Source organism: Leptosomus discolor, chromosome 7 (genome assembly GCF_034619465.1).
Source record: "Leptosomus discolor isolate bLepDis1 chromosome 7, bLepDis1.hap2, whole genome shotgun sequence".
NCBI lineage: Eukaryota > Metazoa > Chordata > Aves > Leptosomiformes > Leptosomidae > Leptosomus > Leptosomus discolor.
Genome location: NC_141397.1, coordinates 6,481,365 through 6,500,389, shown reverse-complemented (window position 1 = coordinate 6,500,389; position 19,025 = coordinate 6,481,365). Strand labels below are relative to the sequence as shown.

At 35.9% G+C, this 19,025-nt stretch overlaps 1 protein-coding gene across 1 annotated transcript in view; it reads right to left on the bottom strand.

The window, feature by feature from the left end:
- Positions 1-19,025, bottom strand: part of AHR (aryl hydrocarbon receptor) — a 62,071-nt gene that overhangs the window by 17,192 nt on the left and 25,854 nt on the right. Inside the window, exons 3-4 of the mRNA XM_086468132.1 lie at positions 4,988-5,103; positions 1,409-1,498 (exon numbers count right to left, since the gene is read on the bottom strand). Of these exons, the coding sequence (XP_086324258.1) occupies positions 1,409-1,498; positions 4,988-5,103 (206 nt within the window). The remainder of the gene's footprint in view (positions 1-1,408; positions 1,499-4,987; positions 5,104-19,025) is intronic.

Here is a 19,025-nt window from a genome sequence, read left to right as displayed (position 1 = left end):
CTGGTACTTGGACCTGACCCATTCTAGGTGCTACAGGAATACAAAAGAAGCCAAAGACCCTGAACTAAACGACTTCCCAAACTAAGCCAAGTAGATTATGAACATTGGTTTTGTTTGCCTGAAAGCTTTGTCACTCCTTAAGGATGCATTAAAACCTGTAATTATTAAGTTCTCACATCACCACCAACGGTGTGGTTAGGAGTGTGATCTAAATAGCAAAGCTACAACAGCCAGGATCAGTGGTTGAAAGAAATTAAGGGGAGAAAAACCACCCAAAATATTAAAGAAAAGCCTCAGTCAATTGAGAGGAGGTAAACTGCCTGTTTTCTGCATGGATCAAAAACCCAATCATTATATAAACAGAAAATATTTAAAATAAAACATAGATCTAAAGAAATTAAGATGAGCTGGCAAAAGCAGCAGCTTAGCTCAAATTCTTCTTTGATAATTTTATAAAATAATCAGTATTTTCCAGAACAAATTGCCAGAAATGCTAATTTTTGTAACTAAGTCTTAAACTTCTATGTCACACACTTGATTTATTTGCATTACTATAAATTTCATGCCTGATTTGTTTTCCAAGCTTTTTTCTTCATTCCCCAACACCAAAAGAATCTGTAAACCCTGTTTTGTTTAGAATATTTTGTTTTACATAAACATTCCCCAATCTCTTATCAGTTAGCTAAAACTGCAGACCAAGCAGGGTTTCTCCCTCTTTTTAGACAACAACTGAATCTATCATCATCCAGTAGCCAAAGATATGAACTGATAACTATAACTAAGCTTCTATCATCCTAAGACAAAATGATCCCAGGAGCTCTCTAGGGAAGGTAACATGTGCCCACTAGGTCTTGGTCTTTATTACTTTGGTACCTGGCTTGCAGGCCCAAGGAAGTCAGCCATTCGTGATCTGCACCATAAATTGTAAATAACAAACGCTTGCTTTGAAATAAGTAAATACGAGTGAGAGAACACTTAAATTCTAAAAATACTAAAATCACTCAGTTGATACTCAAAACCTCAAGGCATATGGAGCTAATTTTGTATGAAAGGTTTCTATTAAAATAATTACCTTCCCATTGAATTATGTCTCACTCAGCATCATAAACTGGGTAACACCACAGCATAAATTTCAAACAGTTGTTCCAGTAAAGACTAATTAAGTGTGAAAATTTCCTATCTTGCCTAACTCAGCTTTGGAAATTATATTCCTGTTGTGCTTGGCCTGAGGTCCCATTTCAGCTATGTAAGTTGATACAAAAGTAATATGGTTTCAGAGTAATCCAACCCAAAGTATCTAACTGAGATTTTTATTACACAAACTATCAGGCCCTAAATATGAACACTGATGCCCTCTGAAATTAAGCAAAACCTCTGCCCCAAAAAAACAGAGGAAAAATAAACTTACTTGTTGGAACCCCAGGTAGTCCTGGATAGTAGAAGAGACGTAAAAAACCAGAGCATCGGCCGTAACAACCAATACAAAACCATTTAATGCCTGGGGAGGAAACACACCAATCTGTCAGCTTCAGAGACAAAATTACAGATAATTACTGTGGCTGTAAGTCTACCTATACCCTAGTCCCCCAATAAAATGTGAAGCATGCAAAAACCCTATCATTATCTAATAGCAACTATAGTACACTATGGTTGTGCGGCTCAAGCCTTCAGTACACCCAGCTGCCCGCAGCACGAACGGGAGCCATGTCACAAATCCATTCCCAAAATCCGTTCTATTCATAGTGCAGACGGGTCTAAGTGGACAGGAAATCAAGCGATCAAGATCCCCTATATAGTCCAAGAAAACATTTTATAGCTTACTTAAAATAGAAAGCCTCTGCACAAGTGGACTGTTGCAAGTAAACAATGTTTTTGAAGAGATTTCCCCCTCCACGAAGCTGCAGACTAAGCGGCTCCTTACTCAAAGTCACGCAAAGGGCATTTATCTGAACTCCCAATCAATACGGTTCATGGCAATTGTTGTGATAGCAAACAGTACATTTGTGACTTGGCAACTCATCTGAAAGGTGCTGATTTACTTCCATGGATTTCAGTCAAGATTTAACAAAAGGCTGTCTCGAGGGACTGCATTAAGTATATTGTGCCATTCAAAGTCAAATTTGGCCAGCATACTCAAAACGCTTTTTAAAAGATCTCTTTATTATGCAAAAATATTGTAACATAGAAAATATAAAGTGAATATCCTATATCTTACTGTAACAACATAATAATATATTTTTATTATAAACCAGCATCAGTCTTCTACAAACTAACTCCCACAGCCCCCCACCATAGTAACCACCATAGTCGCTTTTCCACACTTTGCAGATACAGTTTTACTATTTCTTATTCTTTTACTAATACTATCTAATTAAGTCAAGTTAAATATCTGATTAAATGACTAGTCTTCAATTGCTGTGAACCGCTCCTATCTAACATGTAGACATTTCTTAATCTATTCTCATAAACAGTTGTAAGCTCTATAAAAACTTCTTATATAAGTTTAGTGAACTGAACACAGTATGAGCTAAAGAAAAAAAAAAAGAATAATAATCTGAAATGCAATAGCATAGCCAATCCAGGAAATCATGTTCAGTTACATAGAACTTGGTTTTGATGAAGTTCACAGTAATTCCAAGGGAGCAGAATGCCGCAGTGGCAGGTGTTTGTGTCCTCTGCTGACCTATTCTGCAGGGCATCTCACCTCAAGTGGTTGATCTAAAAAGTCTGCAAGCTGCACAGTATCTAATTCTGGCTCACATGTTAGAATTGGTTATTCTGCTCTGTTTCATACAAAGCTATGTACAGCTCCTGTACCAGGAATTCAATCGCATTTCACAGCGGCTCTGGTACGCAGTTCACCTTGAAACAGGATTGTCACTGCAGAAACCAGCTACCTTCTGTAAGCCAAAAATGCTGTAAAGTGCAAGTTGCTTGCCCAAAAATCTAATGCAACTAATTACTGGAAGTTCCTTAAAACATGCAGGTATCCAGGATATACCAAAAAATGGGAGATGGGTTCTGATGCAGGTATGAGCAAAATGCAATCCTAAATTAATTATCTGTAAAGGCATAATGAAATCTCTCAGTGAGTTTATTATTCTGGAACACTGATGATAAAATTTGTGCTTCTACAAAAATAGTCTCAATATTCCTAATACAAAGGCAATTACAAAACTGTTCATTTCTGGTGAGAATTAAGATGTTTTAAAAATTTCTTAGAGGTCATCATTTGACTTGCACTTTGCATCTTAAACTTGCTTAGACTGTAATAGATTATGTATCTAAAGAAGTAGAAATAATTTTAATAATTTTAAAGGAGATATAGCTTAAAATTAAGGAAGGTACATCTCTACTTCCACTGTATACTGAACTGGTAAGACAGTTTCTATGTTGGAAGTTAAAGACACAATTTTCTGCTTGTTAGGAAACAAGAAAAAATATCTAAGGAACGAATAAAAACAAATATAAACAATATGGTATATATTCATACCACCTTTGCAAAAACCAGATAGAGAATAAAATGAAAATGTTCATCATCAGTTATAATTTATGGAAACCCATGTGACATAAAAGACTTTGGAGCTTAGGCAGAAGGGAAGGATTTTACCAATATTTACATTTTACTGATGCTCAGTATTTTCCAGAAAATTCCCATTTTCATCACTCATCTTTTCTTACATTCCCCAAAAAAACTCTACCTGCATGCTCATTCTCATATTTTTTTTTTAACATCTAAATATTTACAAAAGAAATTCATTTCAGAAGTTCAGTTCATTTACTTCCCAAAGGGGACAGAATTTACAGGAAAACGTATAACACCTATTTCATTTCCATACTGGAAAACAGTTTGCTATAGCAGTTCCCTCACATAACTTCCACTCAGATGTCATAAAAAAATAACTAAATTTCACATCAAATAGATGCCTCCAATATCAACCATATACTGTACCTTTTTAGATAATTTCTGTTTATAAGAAAGCTGTTTGCCTGCAGTAGCTCCATAACAGTTCTGTGTCATACTTTATTAACGTTAGAAAACTACATACGTGTCCTAGTTTTTTAGTTGGTCAGGAAGAAATTTTCAACTAGCATTAGTTCACAGTAATTGTTTTGTGGGATTCTTAGAACCTGCTTTCATTTCTACCCTTTGAACAGTTAAATTATTTTTCTTCTAAGCAAACCATTGACTCTGACTGACCTAATGATTTACCACTGGTAGATACATCAGTGTGAACCCTACGCGCAAGGTAAGTTGTCAACATAATTTCAAATGAAGCTGCAGGTCACAGTAAAAATCTATTTTGTGAAACTAATTAGAACATTGAAATACTTGTATTAGTCATTTCTTGAGTTTAAGCTGGACCTAGTATGATATTGTTATACTTCATGTGCTTTGACACTCTAGGACATTACAACAGACTATAAACCAGACTATATAATTTAAAAAACCCTATTTTTCATTCATATTTTCCATTAGTTCACACTGCTAAAAGTTATTGAAAGTACTTTAAAATTTGTCCTGAAGCTATACTGTGAACTCTGAGTTCTTTCAAACCACTGAGAAAGCAAGATATTCCAGCAAGCCCAAGGTCTTTTCAAGAGGAATTGGGTTTTTTAGACAGTTAGTCATCGAGTTTACAATAGATAACTAAACCATCTGACCTTTATGAAGACTGTTTATTTATATTACTATCTTTATTAACAAGAGATGCACAGAGATCGGATAAGAAAACTTTCTGAAATGACTCAGAGTTAAGAGGATCCTGTAGTCTAGCACCTGCTCTTCAAAGTCACTACCACCACCTGAGAAAAGTGCAAGAGCCATATAACATTAGCCTGAAGAAAATAAGGGAAGAATTTAGCAATAAGAAAACTTCCTTTTTCAGTCTTATCAGTGAATAACTGGTATGTTAATATAATATATATATATTTTATTTTTTTTTTAATTTAAAACTTTGCATAATACATCCACTGCAAAACATACCTGCAGTAAGAGTTCTCCTTCCAGGATCTGCATCCCTTCTCCACATTTTCCTGTTCTACAGTTTTCTTGAATGCCATTTCTTTCTGGTCTTGTAGAGTTAGAAGATTTTAATGCAACTAGGAAAAAAAAAGAAAAAAGTTCAGCAATTTTTGAAAGGCTCACTGGAAATTTATGTGATGATGTGCTATTTTGTGTAAGATAAAATTAGTTTAAAAATGCTTATAAAGTCAATCTAATGAAAGATTTCTGTTCAGTGTCAGATTTTTTCCTTACGTTTAGAGACTCCAAATCCGTCACCCATCTGCTTTCTAAACTATAACACTTTCACAATAGAACCATTTAAACAATTAAGCAAACTTTCCAATTTCAGATAAAATACTACAACCATGAATCATCATTAGTCAGGTCACCAATATATCCAATTGAAAGAAAAAAATTACTCAATGAATGAGATGTGAAGAATCAAAACAACTTGCTGCAAAGCACCTGAAGGTGTCTTCTAACAAACAGTATGCTGTCAAGTAAAACTAGATACTCAAAGATTGTCCATAACTCAGAATTTATCTACTTTCCACATAGAGCTAAAAAGAAAAAAAAAAGTTTCCAATTCTGAAATTAGTCTGAGTGGGCCTGCAGTGTCTAAACAGCTTAAATTTACTTGAGTATTATTACCTTAAATCTTTACCATAAAGCTAAACATCACCACCACCCCCAACCCCAAAATTTCTAAGCTGAAAAGGTAAACGTATAAAAGCAACCGCACTTCTGTAAAATACCAACGTTTTGTCTCAGAACAATGAAATATTCACCCTAAATCCCAAATGATTTTTCAACCTGCTGAAAACCTTCATTCTTCAGCTGCTAGGAACTTTAGTCAAGAAGCCTGAAGAACTCCTGTTCACTCACTTTTCAACTAGGTTATATGATATTTTCCACTAAGTATATTAACTGAAAGATAAATTGTGCCTTTCAGGGTTTTTTTTTCAGCTATCACTGCAGCTAACAACTTCCAATCCAGACAGTTTTCATTAAAATATCCCTCAAAGGCACCGCAGAGGAAAAACATGTTCTAAACCGACATTAACCGATTAATCAGTCAGGAATTTATCTGAGGGTTTGCTTTGAAATTAAAACCTTAATGCTCTTCTTCCTACCAGATAGTCGGAAAGTCCTGTAATAGGCCACACAGAGTTGCCACTGCAAATTCACTTTAAATTCAAGTGAGTGGAAGATGTAGCAATATTTTTTTCCTAAGCATTATTTTAAAAGGATATCTAGAACATTCACTAAAAACCCCTGAGGTCTGCTGGCAGTAGAAGAAAACTTAATATCCTTGTAATTTATATCGTATTATTATTAAGAAAGCTTTGGAAGTTGCAAGTAAAGATAGCTAATCACACATGCCTGTCTGAAAAATACCAGATATAATTACACACAGTGGGGTTTTTTTCATTTATAATATGCAAATAATAAATGAGGGGGAGAAATTACAGGTGGTTGACTAGTGAATGATGTTCTGCTCTGCACCTATCAATTAACAGAGCTCTAGAGCTCAAACACAACCTAGGCACTGGTATGGCTAAATTCCTCCTAACTTTCAAAGTGTACAACAGGTACACATGTAGTTACATATTTTGCTGAATTGGAACCTACACCTTTCACAGAAATTGGAACTTGGATGAAATCAAGCTGCTGTAAACTGAGACAGATGGAAAACTGCTGACAGTCTGTGTTAAAAAAAAAAAAAAAGGAAGACAGTGGAAATTACAGCTGTATGCATCACTGGGTGTGTACAACTCCTGAAAAAACAAACCAACCCAAATTTACCTTTGTTCTGACAGATAAATCACAGGTCTGCTAGAAGCCACCCAAGTCACTGGAGTTTCTCCCTCAACATCCATAAGTAGGGTGAAGAGACTGCACTACAGGGGACTTCACGCTCCAAGACTGAAGATGCATCACTAAGTGGTAGCTCTAAAACACCCTCAAGACTTTAAAGACTAAGTTGGAAAAAGGTTAACTGTTCCATTTACAGTAAGGAAAATGATCATCATCCCTCTTCTCGATTAATAAAGGGGCATCAAAACTGAAGATCAGATGTTGCTTAGGTCGGTGTGGTCTTCCACTGATTTCATAAAAACTAAATTCCCTTTATTAAACAAAACCTAAATTTTGTTTAGCTGGTACTAGAAAAAGCCAATTTCACAAAAGTCAAAACTCAAATCAGCTAGAAGCAAAGAACTGCAACAACAAAATTGTCTTCTTGTTAGGTGGAAGTGATACAAATATAAATAATAATGTAGAAAAGAAAAACAGGAAAGATGACCAAATATTTCTATTTAATACTTCTAAGAATAACAAGTGAGATGTTCACATTTCATGATGAAAGTCCTTTTAGTCCAACAGAGCTGAACAGACTGAATATGGATAATTTCGGTCAACAAGATGTGATAAATTTTAGTCAAGACTTTAAAAACAGCTTGTTGAATTTCCTGCTGGAGTGATAACACAACAGAATTGACGACATAGAACTTTGAATAATAAATATTTAAAAGAATGTAGTACTAAAAAAAGAAAAAACAGTATTCAAACCAAGTGCAAGCTTCCATAAAAGAAATTATACATGTAACCTGCAAGGTTTACATTGCTAATATAACGAAGGTATGGTAATTACCAGCCCTGTGTGATTAAAATTCTTTAGCCATACTCTTCAAGCAAACATCAAAAAAAAAAGTACTAGTAAGATTTCGTGTTGACACAAATGCTATGAGAGTAACAAACAGAGACGACACAGGTCCCTGACACTGAGCAACCCCGGCTACCTGGATGCAAACTTGCCACGTGTGGTTCAATGCAGCCAAGTTGAGGGCTACCAGATCCCAACAACAAGTGGCCTTACAGTACGGGAGGGCCATCTTGCAAAGCAGTAATTCTGAAAAGACTTAGTCACAGCACACAATGCTAGTGATACAGTAACAGAGGATGATATAAGGAGAACTAAAAAAAGGTAATATACAAAGGTAATATTACAGTCAATATCACCTAGTTTAAAATCAGCCATCTATTCTGCTACTTCTCATAGTCTATGTTACTCACGTAGCCAGACGATATAAACTCAGTAGTTCATTGCTTTATAATCTTTGAATCTCTGAATTAAGTACAACGCATTTTGGCCTACCCCCTCTTCATTTTCAGCCACAGGAAATTAAAACATGAATACTCCCACAGAGTAAATAGAAAAACTCTGTATATATATTGTAAAATACAAGAAAGACAATAAAATTACTTCTCAGAATTTCCCATAAATAACTCTAAAGCAACAAAAATAAAGCAAAGTTGTTTATACCTGTAAAAAAAAAAAATAATCTGCCATGCAATTTTAGCAAGAGGGCTAGATTGTAAGCACTTGCTTTCCAAGTAGGTTAATGATTGTCACTTAATCCTGTGTCCAGCAACAAGCATCATTTTCACTGCCCGGACTTTCCCGATTTGAAGTAAAAGCTAAAACCCAAAGACAACTAAACCAGATAGTGACCTTTAATCAGGTTTTTCTAAACAGAGAACAACACTATAGTTTCTGGTACATTTGTTTTACAGTTGTGAAATGCTTTAGCACCCAAATCAGCAAACGTAAGAGATAGTCAGTTTTACATTATACCTACAAATACATAACACAAACATCAGCATTTACCAGCTGCTTATCTCTGGTTCTAGCTGTGACACGGAAGTTATAAGAGATCTGCACAGAGATGTAGTGTACTTTATTAGACTAATAGCATGTCTGGAAAAAAAAAATTTATTTGACATACAACTACTTCAGGTCTGGAACAGAATTCAAGCAATTGAGTTCTAACTACTGCCAAAAGCCATCTTTCATTATAAAACCACGTTCAGTATTCACTGAAAATTTATTTTCAATACCTAAGGACAACAGGTATTAAGTACTCCTCCTTCTTTTCAGGGAATAACATTCAGTATGAAAACCAGCTTTGGGATATATCCTAAACCACATGAGTTATAAGCACCAAGCCGAAGCAACTGATAATACATGACAGATTAATTTCATGAACTATCTGTTGAGATATCCAGAAGTTAATCTAATCTGAGGAAAAGGATTTTAAAAAAAAAAGTTTATCCACCATCTCGTTTAATCTCCATACTGTCTCCCAAGAGAGGCCCTAGACCAGAATGAAAAGGGTTTTTTTCACCTTCAAACAAACACTTGATCTCTAGGGTTTCTACTCGGTAGATACGCTTTCCCCAGGTGCAACCCACAGCAACTGGTGTCCTCTTCCTTCTAGGCTGTCACTCCTGTTCTCAGCGAGAACCTTTGCCATCATTTCCTCACTTGACAGCCAGCTGCTTTGAAGTCCCATTTCCATCATTTCATCCAGTTCAGCTTGCAAAATCAATGACCTCGCAGCCATCTGGTGCTACCAGACCACCTTCAGCAGGAATCCTGTAAATGGCGATTCCTTACTCTGTTTACCAGACATTACAACAGCAGAGAATTGCAAAACTGCCACAGAGCAAGGGCAAATACACTCTACTGACATACTCGAGAGGGCACTACCTGTATTAATTGCTGCAAAGTTAGTGAAGTAACCAGAGATGCAGAGAATTCAGCATAAGACATATGTCAGCAACTATACAGCCAGCTTTCTGATGGGCATTCATATAGAAGCCTGATTTAACACACAAATACTGGAGTTGTCCACTTTACTATTATTTTAAGAAAATAATGTTGGCAGTTAAACTTCTTAGAGTAATACAGAGAGGCATTCAAAAACTGTTACAGTTCTCTCCATGAAAGAAGTGACTCACCTACAATACTTGCATAAATATTCAAAAGGAGTATCAGTTAAAATGAAATCTAATAAAAATGCCTTTAACTAGCACATGACTACCGTCTTACGGAATATTTGGTTGTCTGGCCATAGAACAAGAGATGAGCATCCCTAGCAGTGCATATCAGAACACTGGCAATACTCAACTCAACCAAACCAAGTTCTATTATACTATTTTCCTCAAATCTAGAAACTACTTAATTTGAAAAAAAGTGCATTTTTGCAAAGCATCAGAATGAATGAAATAAACAAGAAAAAAAAATAAAGGTAACTTTTTCTGTGTTGAGTGAATAAAGAAGTTTTTCAGACATAAATGAAGAAAATATACCACATTGGCTAGTGCTCAGCCATGGAGTCCAAACAGATTATTCTCCACTGAAACCTGAGTATTCCCACACCAAATGTCTCTTATTAATACTAAAGGAGTGAAGAAATGTATGATTAAATGGACTTTCCATCTCAAAATTCACCTAAACCAGCCACGTGTTATAAGAGTGCTGAATACAAACCGATTCAGCAATTGCTGGCTGAAAAGCTTCATGAAAAACATACCAAGATACTCTGCAGTTTGGACCATTTCTATTCCCTACCTTTTCTTCCCCAAAGAAAAAACATAGCAAAAAGTTTTCAAGGAGCCAGAGTAGCTCACCACAGAGAGGTGCAAAGAAAGGAATATCAGGATACCAAATTTTACCTGGGCTTTTAAAAATCATACTGAGATGCACCAAATTACTTAAATCAGGCTGGAGATAATTTTTACTTTTAGGCAGATGATCTGTTCAAGCCTAAAACTGTATTGAAGTAACACTTGCCTAATATCACAAGTATATTGTTAGCACATCAGTCATGCAGCCCTGGAATTTAATCTTAAAGAGCTTCCTAGAACTGCTTTATATCAAATTTTGGCACAGTTCCCACAATTCAGCCAAGCAGGTCAAAGTTTGCAGTCAGAGCCAATTTAGACTGTTTCATAACCTTTTCAGTAGAGTTATAAATTCAACTAGTCTGTTCTAGATTACTTTAAAAAACAACAGTTCTCATGAAGGGGGTGGTCTTGCTCGCTTCAACAACAAATGCTAACCTCCAACACAAAGTTCACCAGCCAAAACAAGACAAGGAGGGCACTACTGAGAAAACCCAGTTTAATATTAAACTCTTGCCTAAATCATCAACGTACACTGAACTGTTTATACGAGCAAAAGACCCATTTTAAGTGGGAGAAAATATTACGTATATATATATATACACAAACACACATATCTATATGCAACCTTAGCTGTCTCCACTCCTTAAGTTTACATGAGACATTTTGCACCTGCTATCTGAGACTGTAAAGGGAAAAATGTTTATGAAAGTTAAGTAACACAGAGGAAAAAATGCAGTTAATTTTTTTTTTTTTATATAAAGATAAAACATGCATTGATTGCATATTTTTAAAATAGCTACGCTTCTACTACATAGCATAAACTGTACATTTCATTAATAAAACTTGCTAAGGATTGCTCTGTACATAGAGATACAAGAGAAAATAAATACAACTCAGAATTATCATAACTATCTCTAAAATTTTAGTTATGTTACACAAAAAGGTAAGACAGACTTCTGTGTAGGCTGCACGTACAAGTAAAAACATGTTATGAGGGGAAAAAAGTTTTCACTGTACTTCTCATACTCAAGTTTTGCATTTACTATCCCTTCATTTATGAATTCTGAATAATTTTCAAGATAGCTTTATATTGTTTATTTATATCCTACTAAAAGCTGAGCAAGTATTTACACTAAAGTACTAAAAAACCACCAAACCCAAAATGTATGGTAGACACATTGTTCTTTTCAATATTAACAAGTTTTTGATACTGAAGAGTTCCACATTTTAATTTTATAATTCCAATATCTTTGCCTCCAACTATTATGCCATCTATTAACAATTAAATCTGAAAGCTGTGATATGCATGAGCCCTTTTATTTCTTACACGTCTGAAGAGGAAACAATTTAAGGTCAGGCTTCCTTGGGAGCCATATCACAATTTACAATACAGATTGCAAATTACAGTAAAGTGTGGATGGATGGATGGATAGATAACAACATGTATTTTCCATTACTCTCAAAACACCAAAATGTAGATACATTAATAAAAATGTAAAAAATACATCGCTATTCTGACAGAGTTGGGAGCAAGATATGCAGAAGACAATTTACAAAGCTAGTCATGGAAGCTGAATGACTGCATTTTGTAAACATAAGCAAAACAAGGGTGAAATTGTACATTTGGGAGTGACTAGTAACAACAGATACCTTTTTCCTCTTAAGCATGTGAATGACAAGTTACAACAATACTGGAATTGCTTTTAAATAATATATTTTACTTTTAAAGCAGAAAATGACCAATAAAACGTATGCAGGAGCTGCCTATATTTTGGCATTTCCATAACAAATGCCAAACAAAGGTTAAAAAATTAGTTACAACCAACCTTCAGCCTCAGAAGGCATGGAGCTTTGATTCATGAGCATATTTTCAGCTAATGCTGAGACATATAAACATGTCTACATAGCTAGGAAAAGCAATTGAAAGAACCTATGAGCCATGGGAGACAGGTAGTTCTTGATTTGGCCTCAAAGAAACTATTCATGGTTCAAGAGAGAAAACTCCATGAAGCTGGAGTTTGTCACAAGAGGGTAAACCATACCACCATGAATGCTTTCCAAGAAGTATTAGGAGGTTATGGCTGGTGAAGGAAGGAAGGAAAAAAAAAAAAAAAAAAAAAAAAAAAGAGAGACTGAGAGGGAAATAACACTTACCAGAACAACTTTTAACCAATAAGATGACGGGAAAAAAAGCCTGAAAAATTTTTTTCCACCAATTAAAAAAGGACAAGATAACAAGGGTAAAAAGTAAGTGGTCAGGTTCTGGGAATTTCCTGGGCTTTTGAGAGTCAATAATTTAACTGCTGTACAGCTACAGATCACCTGCTGATGTGTACAAATCTCTAGAAATCAAGATTTCCAGGCACATGTCTTGTTTGCGATGCAGATTTTGTGCCAGTGACTCAAACCAGAGCCCCTCGGTTCCACAGACCTGCGCTGCACACAATGCAAGTTCTGCGCATGGCTACCCCTCAATTTCCAGTCATCCAGTACTTTCTAGTTCAACCTAAATTCAAACCAAGTAAAATGCAAACTCATCAGCTATACAGACACAGCAGAAAGAGCACAAGTCTACCCAGCTGTGAGAACATTCGAGCATACAAGAAATTGTCTTTAAGAGAGGAAGAAATGTAGGATTTGCCACAAAATACTTAGGCTAGAGAGAAAACAGAAAAAGGAAATTTAAATCTCTCAAAGTGGATGATTCTGAGGGTTAAAAGTGCCTTAATACAACAAAAGATTTCTATAGTAACTATTAGGAACCTTTCAGCGTTGCCACCAAAGTAACTACTAGAACAAAGCTGTGTTGCTTTGCTAGAGTAAAGAGAACTATTTATACTTCTGGTATAATCAAGATAAAGAGTTTTCCAATATTAAGGTTCTATTAAAAATCATCCTTGGACATTTCACAGACCATGGATGAAAACAGACTTACAAACCAAAAATAAACCAGTAAATATTTTGTCAGCATTGGACTGAAATTACACAAGGTACAGCTCCAGAACTTCCCAAGGGCCCACTGTACTTACACTTCAGACATGTCTTCATACATATTTTACACTCGACAACAGAAAAGCGCAGAAGTGGTACACATTACTTGAGCTGCTGCAGGAGTCTAAAATATTCTCTTCATTGCAATCAATATAGAACAAATATACAGAAGGAACAGAACGCATTTTTCTCAGCGCCAAGCACCATGGATTCTGAATGTGTGATACTTCAGATTCACCCAAAAACCCCATCTAATTTTAAAATGACCCTGGGTTTCCCCCACTATACAAAAAAGATCCAAAGTGCAAAATATCATCTTCCATTTATCTGTGACCAAATACTATGCTTAAATAATTTAGCACAAAAGCTATTTTTGGCATAAGGAAGTCTGCTGCTTGCCCTTTCAAAACTGACAGGTCTGTGAGCTCAGACCAGTGCTACTTGGTTTCCAGGTCCATGGCAAGGATACGTTTCCAATGTTCAGAGTCATAAATCATAAGGCAGACAAAAACTTGGCAGGAGTATCACCTTTTCTTCTACCTAAACTTCAATCAAATTTCACTGGCCAAGACTCAAAGGGAGCTGCGAATTTCCCAGAAATTACATTTCTGAATTACAACATTATTTATGAGACTGTAAATGAGTTTACTGTTCTACTGAAAACAAAGCAAAAGAAAACAATCTTTTTTTTTTTTCCAGAAAAAAAACTTTCAAAAAAGTTTCAAAACCTTTCTGTTCACCTTTTGTTGATAAAACACCTTATCATGGAATACTGTAATGTAGTATTTTAATTTAATTAATACTTGAACACAGTATGTATTTGAATATGTATCTTCTATAGAAGATTTTCATTTAATTTATCATTAAAATAATTCTATAGATAGGCCATTTAGTAGTAAGTCACACAAATGCCTATCAGCCACTCTAAAAAAAATGTCTTAAAAGTTACATAAGGTGAACAAACAGGTCAGGAACTCCTTTGCCATTTTACAGCATGCAAAGCTATGTGTTTACTGAACCACAATTTCAATCATAGAACTCATTTATAATAAAACTGGGCGATATATTTTAAGTGTGTTGGACTGACAAGCCATTGTTCTGCTAAGCACACAACTACATGGGTAAATACGAAACAGGAGGAAGAAGAAAGCCATAAACCTCTTCTTTCTAGCACCTGAAATATGGGAAAGCCTCGATGAAAAAAGCTCCAGCTCTCCCCGGTATTATTTTTATACGAGCAGAAAGCCTCTTAGAAGAAACGAACCTTAACCTTGCTCTCCTACGGAAAGCTGAATAGGTAACGGCAGGTAACCAGGGCAGGAATTAGATCTTACCTAACGAGTTTATTTGCGATGGGCTAAATGTATAGCAACTTCCTGAGCCAGAATTTGGACAAGACACTGGGTTTCCGTTGTTATTTTGGAGAAACATCACAGACTTCACAGTTAAATACCCTAAAAGAACGATGTTTTAACTGCAGCAGTCTCCAAAAATGACAGCTGTCTTTCCCCATGGCTTCAGTCATGGAGCATTTTAAGACAGCAGATCTACACAAATATTAAAACATAGCAAAAACTACATAAAATTGCCTCAGCGTTTTCACTATTTCCATTCTACTGTTAATGAACTGCCTCAGAAACTAAGATAGGTACTCAAACAGTATTCATTAAGCATCACCACTTAATTGACCCACTGATACACATAAACAAGGCTCCTGTCTTGAGAAGATTGCCCTGAAGGGCAACCACACAAACCCAAAATATGAGCGGCAGTATCTCAGACTTCTAATACAATATTTCAGTCTCTTGTTGCAGTTTCACACTTTAGAATAACTACATGACTTATGTGGACTGGCAGAGAGGTTTTTTGGTTGGGGGTTTTGAGGGTTTGGGGTTTTTTTGTTTGTTTTCTGTTTGTAGGGGGGGTGGTGGTGTCTGTTTTCAAACTATTTGGAAATACAACTTGTTGTGAGAATCTGACAGCACAAGAGACCTTTCTAGAGTTATGACACTACCTGGCCATGATGTGTTCTTGCAGTATCTTGTACCTCTGGAGTTGATAATTCTATGCCACAATTTAAAAGGGATTTCTATCCCTTTATTCCACAGTTTTTACAGAAAACATGAGACTCTGCTAGATGCACAGAAAGAACGTCCAATTTCACTGACTGTTTCATACACATTCCTTTCTTGTTTGGGAATTCCATATATTCTTATTTCTAAAGAAACTTTTGACATTTGAAAGGCTTTACGTAAGCAGTTACCATTTCCTCTCAAAATGCTTTTTGAAGCATATTCAACCTTCACTGCACTGAAAGGCCATTAGAAAGCTAAGCTGGAAGGTGCAATGTCTTAACAAAAAAAGACAACACAATATTTTCATCAGTAACTGCTTTAAGAATTTAGGGCTTGCGAGGGACCACATCACCACAGTAAATATCAAGCTAAATCTTAAAAATATTTAGTCCCTCCTCTTTTTCTGAAATTCTAGTAAGGTTTATTTTGCTACTAGTGATCCTCAAATCTGCAGTGCACATTTTATCACGTCCAGCTTATTCCTATGTCATCCTGTAACAACACAACCCATTAACTTCAACAGCTCTTCTCCCTTCTCAGCGTTACCCTACGTGGTATGTTCACAGACAGCAATCATAAGCCCTAGCCTTCATTTTTCTATGCTAAACATGACTAATTCAGAGTCACCTCCTGTAACATACACTCTCTAGGCCTTCTCTGCACCTGTTCCAAATATATTTCTAAGACTCTAACTTGATTGTACAAACCGAACCACATCTCTCTCTCTCAGATCTTCGATAATCTCAGTTTTACACCAAATTTGATAAATGGAGTAACCATGCATTATGGGAGCAGATCATCCAATACTATCTCCAAGTCCGCTTCAGGAGACTCCATGAAAATCTTCAGAAGTAAGAAACAAAAGATAACTAGTCCAACTTCAAGAACAGCCCCCCTCATCACTGTATTTAAGTCCCACCAGAAGAGCTGAAACAAGAACAACTACAAGTTTATAAAAATACTTTTCATCACTATTTATTAACCGTAGCTACTGAACTGAAAAACATTCTTAACATTTTAGTAGGTGGTTTGAACAGTTATTGTCTGGCTCCCAGACTTCTCAAAACAGTTACATAATAGGAAATACTGTTTTAACACGGACAATTGTAATAGAGATTGATATGGCTGTAGGCCAGAGCACTGTGCAACTCAACTCCAGAAGGCCAGATCCATGTAAAGGACCTGATACCTGAAATTTGGGGTACTATATTAGAAACCTCACAATCTAAATACCATAGGAAGCCCCCCCATGTATAGCTGCCATACTTCCCTCTGAACAGGAACGAATGGCTTGGTACCCACTTCACCCTGACACCAAGCACGGTCCAGAAACTAGGTGGTTCTCCTGACTCTCCCCCATATGGCATAAATACAGGTTCTTCTGACAGCTGGTGGCAGCTGATTCTTTTATATGTCTGGAGAAAATTACATAGCCCCTTTTTACAGTATTAGGATATGCTATAAACCCAGGTTTCATCCCCCCCGCTGCTACAGGTGGTTCCCACTCCTTTCTTCCACTGCAGCAGAAGTAAGTCATAAAGCTGAGGGTACAGGTAATACCTACTCTTCCTGTGGAAAACTTTCTATCATAAAGAAAGGAAATAAAAAAGTTTCACAAGCCTGAAAGCTAAAATCAGAAAGCACGTTCCTAGATGGAGTGCTGACCACAGAAGACAAGAACAGTCCCTGATTCTGCCCCCTCTGACCGGGCCATTCCACTCTCATGGGATGGATGCTCCACGGGAAATGCACAACCTAGTCCAGAAAACTCAGTTTTGAAAGGTCTTTAGATCAAGTGAGTTAATTAAGAGAAATCAGAAGTTATTAAATAGGGAGCATACTGAATTAATCTTGACACCACATTTCTTACAATGTAAAAAGTGTTTTTTATACAAGGCTACAACATCGGTAAAGATATCTGCCCACAGAGTGGACACTGCAATGAAGAATTAGCATTCACTGATTTTGGCCTCCACATAGAAAAGAAAAACAGAAACAAGCTTAGAGCCAAAATTTGATGGCAGCTTTATTTCTATTGAATGTAATAATGTGCATACATTTGCTTGTGAACACCTGCAGAATATTAAACTTGTTTTTACAGTTTCATAGGTTCAGGTTCTTACCAAGATAAACGTACTTTGGTTTCTTTGCTTCAAAATTTCAGTTAGAAGTTTGTGCCATGACTTTATCAAGTATATTCAGATTGATATTAGAGTAAGCACAAATCAACTCGTATTCTAATGGTGCCATCAAAATTTTTTTTGTAATCTTCTGCCAATACAGCAGAAGTTCAAAATGAAATAAAAGCTAAACATGAGGTTTCACTTACCCTGCCACAAGAAATAATGTTCAAGGTGGCAAAGACAGATCTGCTTGATAATTATGTATTTTCTGCTAAATTGTTCCATATGCTTAGAATATTTGGGATCTAGCCAGGAAGAAAAGCAAAGCACTTTTGGTAGTCGAGCAGTTCCTCCCTAAAATGTGTGTCAAGTTCTGTTTGCACAATTGACTGTGAGGTAAAAAGATTTATATTAACTATTTCTGTTCACCATATTCACCAGAAACAAACCCACACAATTCCAGAAATATATGCATTTAGTGTAACATTTTAAAATGAGAGAAAATAATGCAAAAATACTTTGAAATACTCTATTGACAATTTCACTCAATCAACTCCATCCGCTTTACTAGGCCTTTTGAATCAACAGCAACATTTATAAATTTCTTTGCCTACTGTCATTTATGACAAGATATAGTTTTATATAAAACAATCCATAGTTGCAACTATTGACCATCTCTGTTTAATCTTTTAATAGAAAATTAGTTTTACTCCCATTTTTATAACTAAAGACATTTGCTTTAGTTCTAAAATTAATCCATCTAATTAAATATTAGCTTTGATAAAACAGAATGATAAACTACTATCAGTTTTAATATGTTAGCGAGGGAAACACATAGAGGACAGATTACAAGATGACACCGAGCTCTCCCCGGGATTCAGACAGTGACTGTTACAGATAGGAATCCCACTTGCTTCCTGCATCCCAGGCCTTTCTGCAGGAGGATTCCGAACTCATCAAGACTGTTTCAATTAGTGGTTGTAAACTACATCATATTCTGACAATTTTTTTTATTTTTATTTTTTAAATATACTGCTACAATGAAATGTTCTGTAGAAACGAGTACTGATTGACTCCGGGCACAGCTTCGTACTATCGCCCTGACCTTACAGTACAAAAGGAGGAACAGCAACGTCAGAATTTTTGGCAAAAGCTACACGTATCTCCCTCACCGCCTTGCACATCACCGTTTCTGTAACAAAACTGCCAATCATAATTTCAGGAATTAATTTTACCTTTACATTTAGTGCATCACATTAAGTTTATAAAAGGAAATAGAATAATGTTTCTACAACAGAGATGAAAACTTCTTAGAAGAGTTTGACAGCACTTACATACAAACAAATTTGGGATATA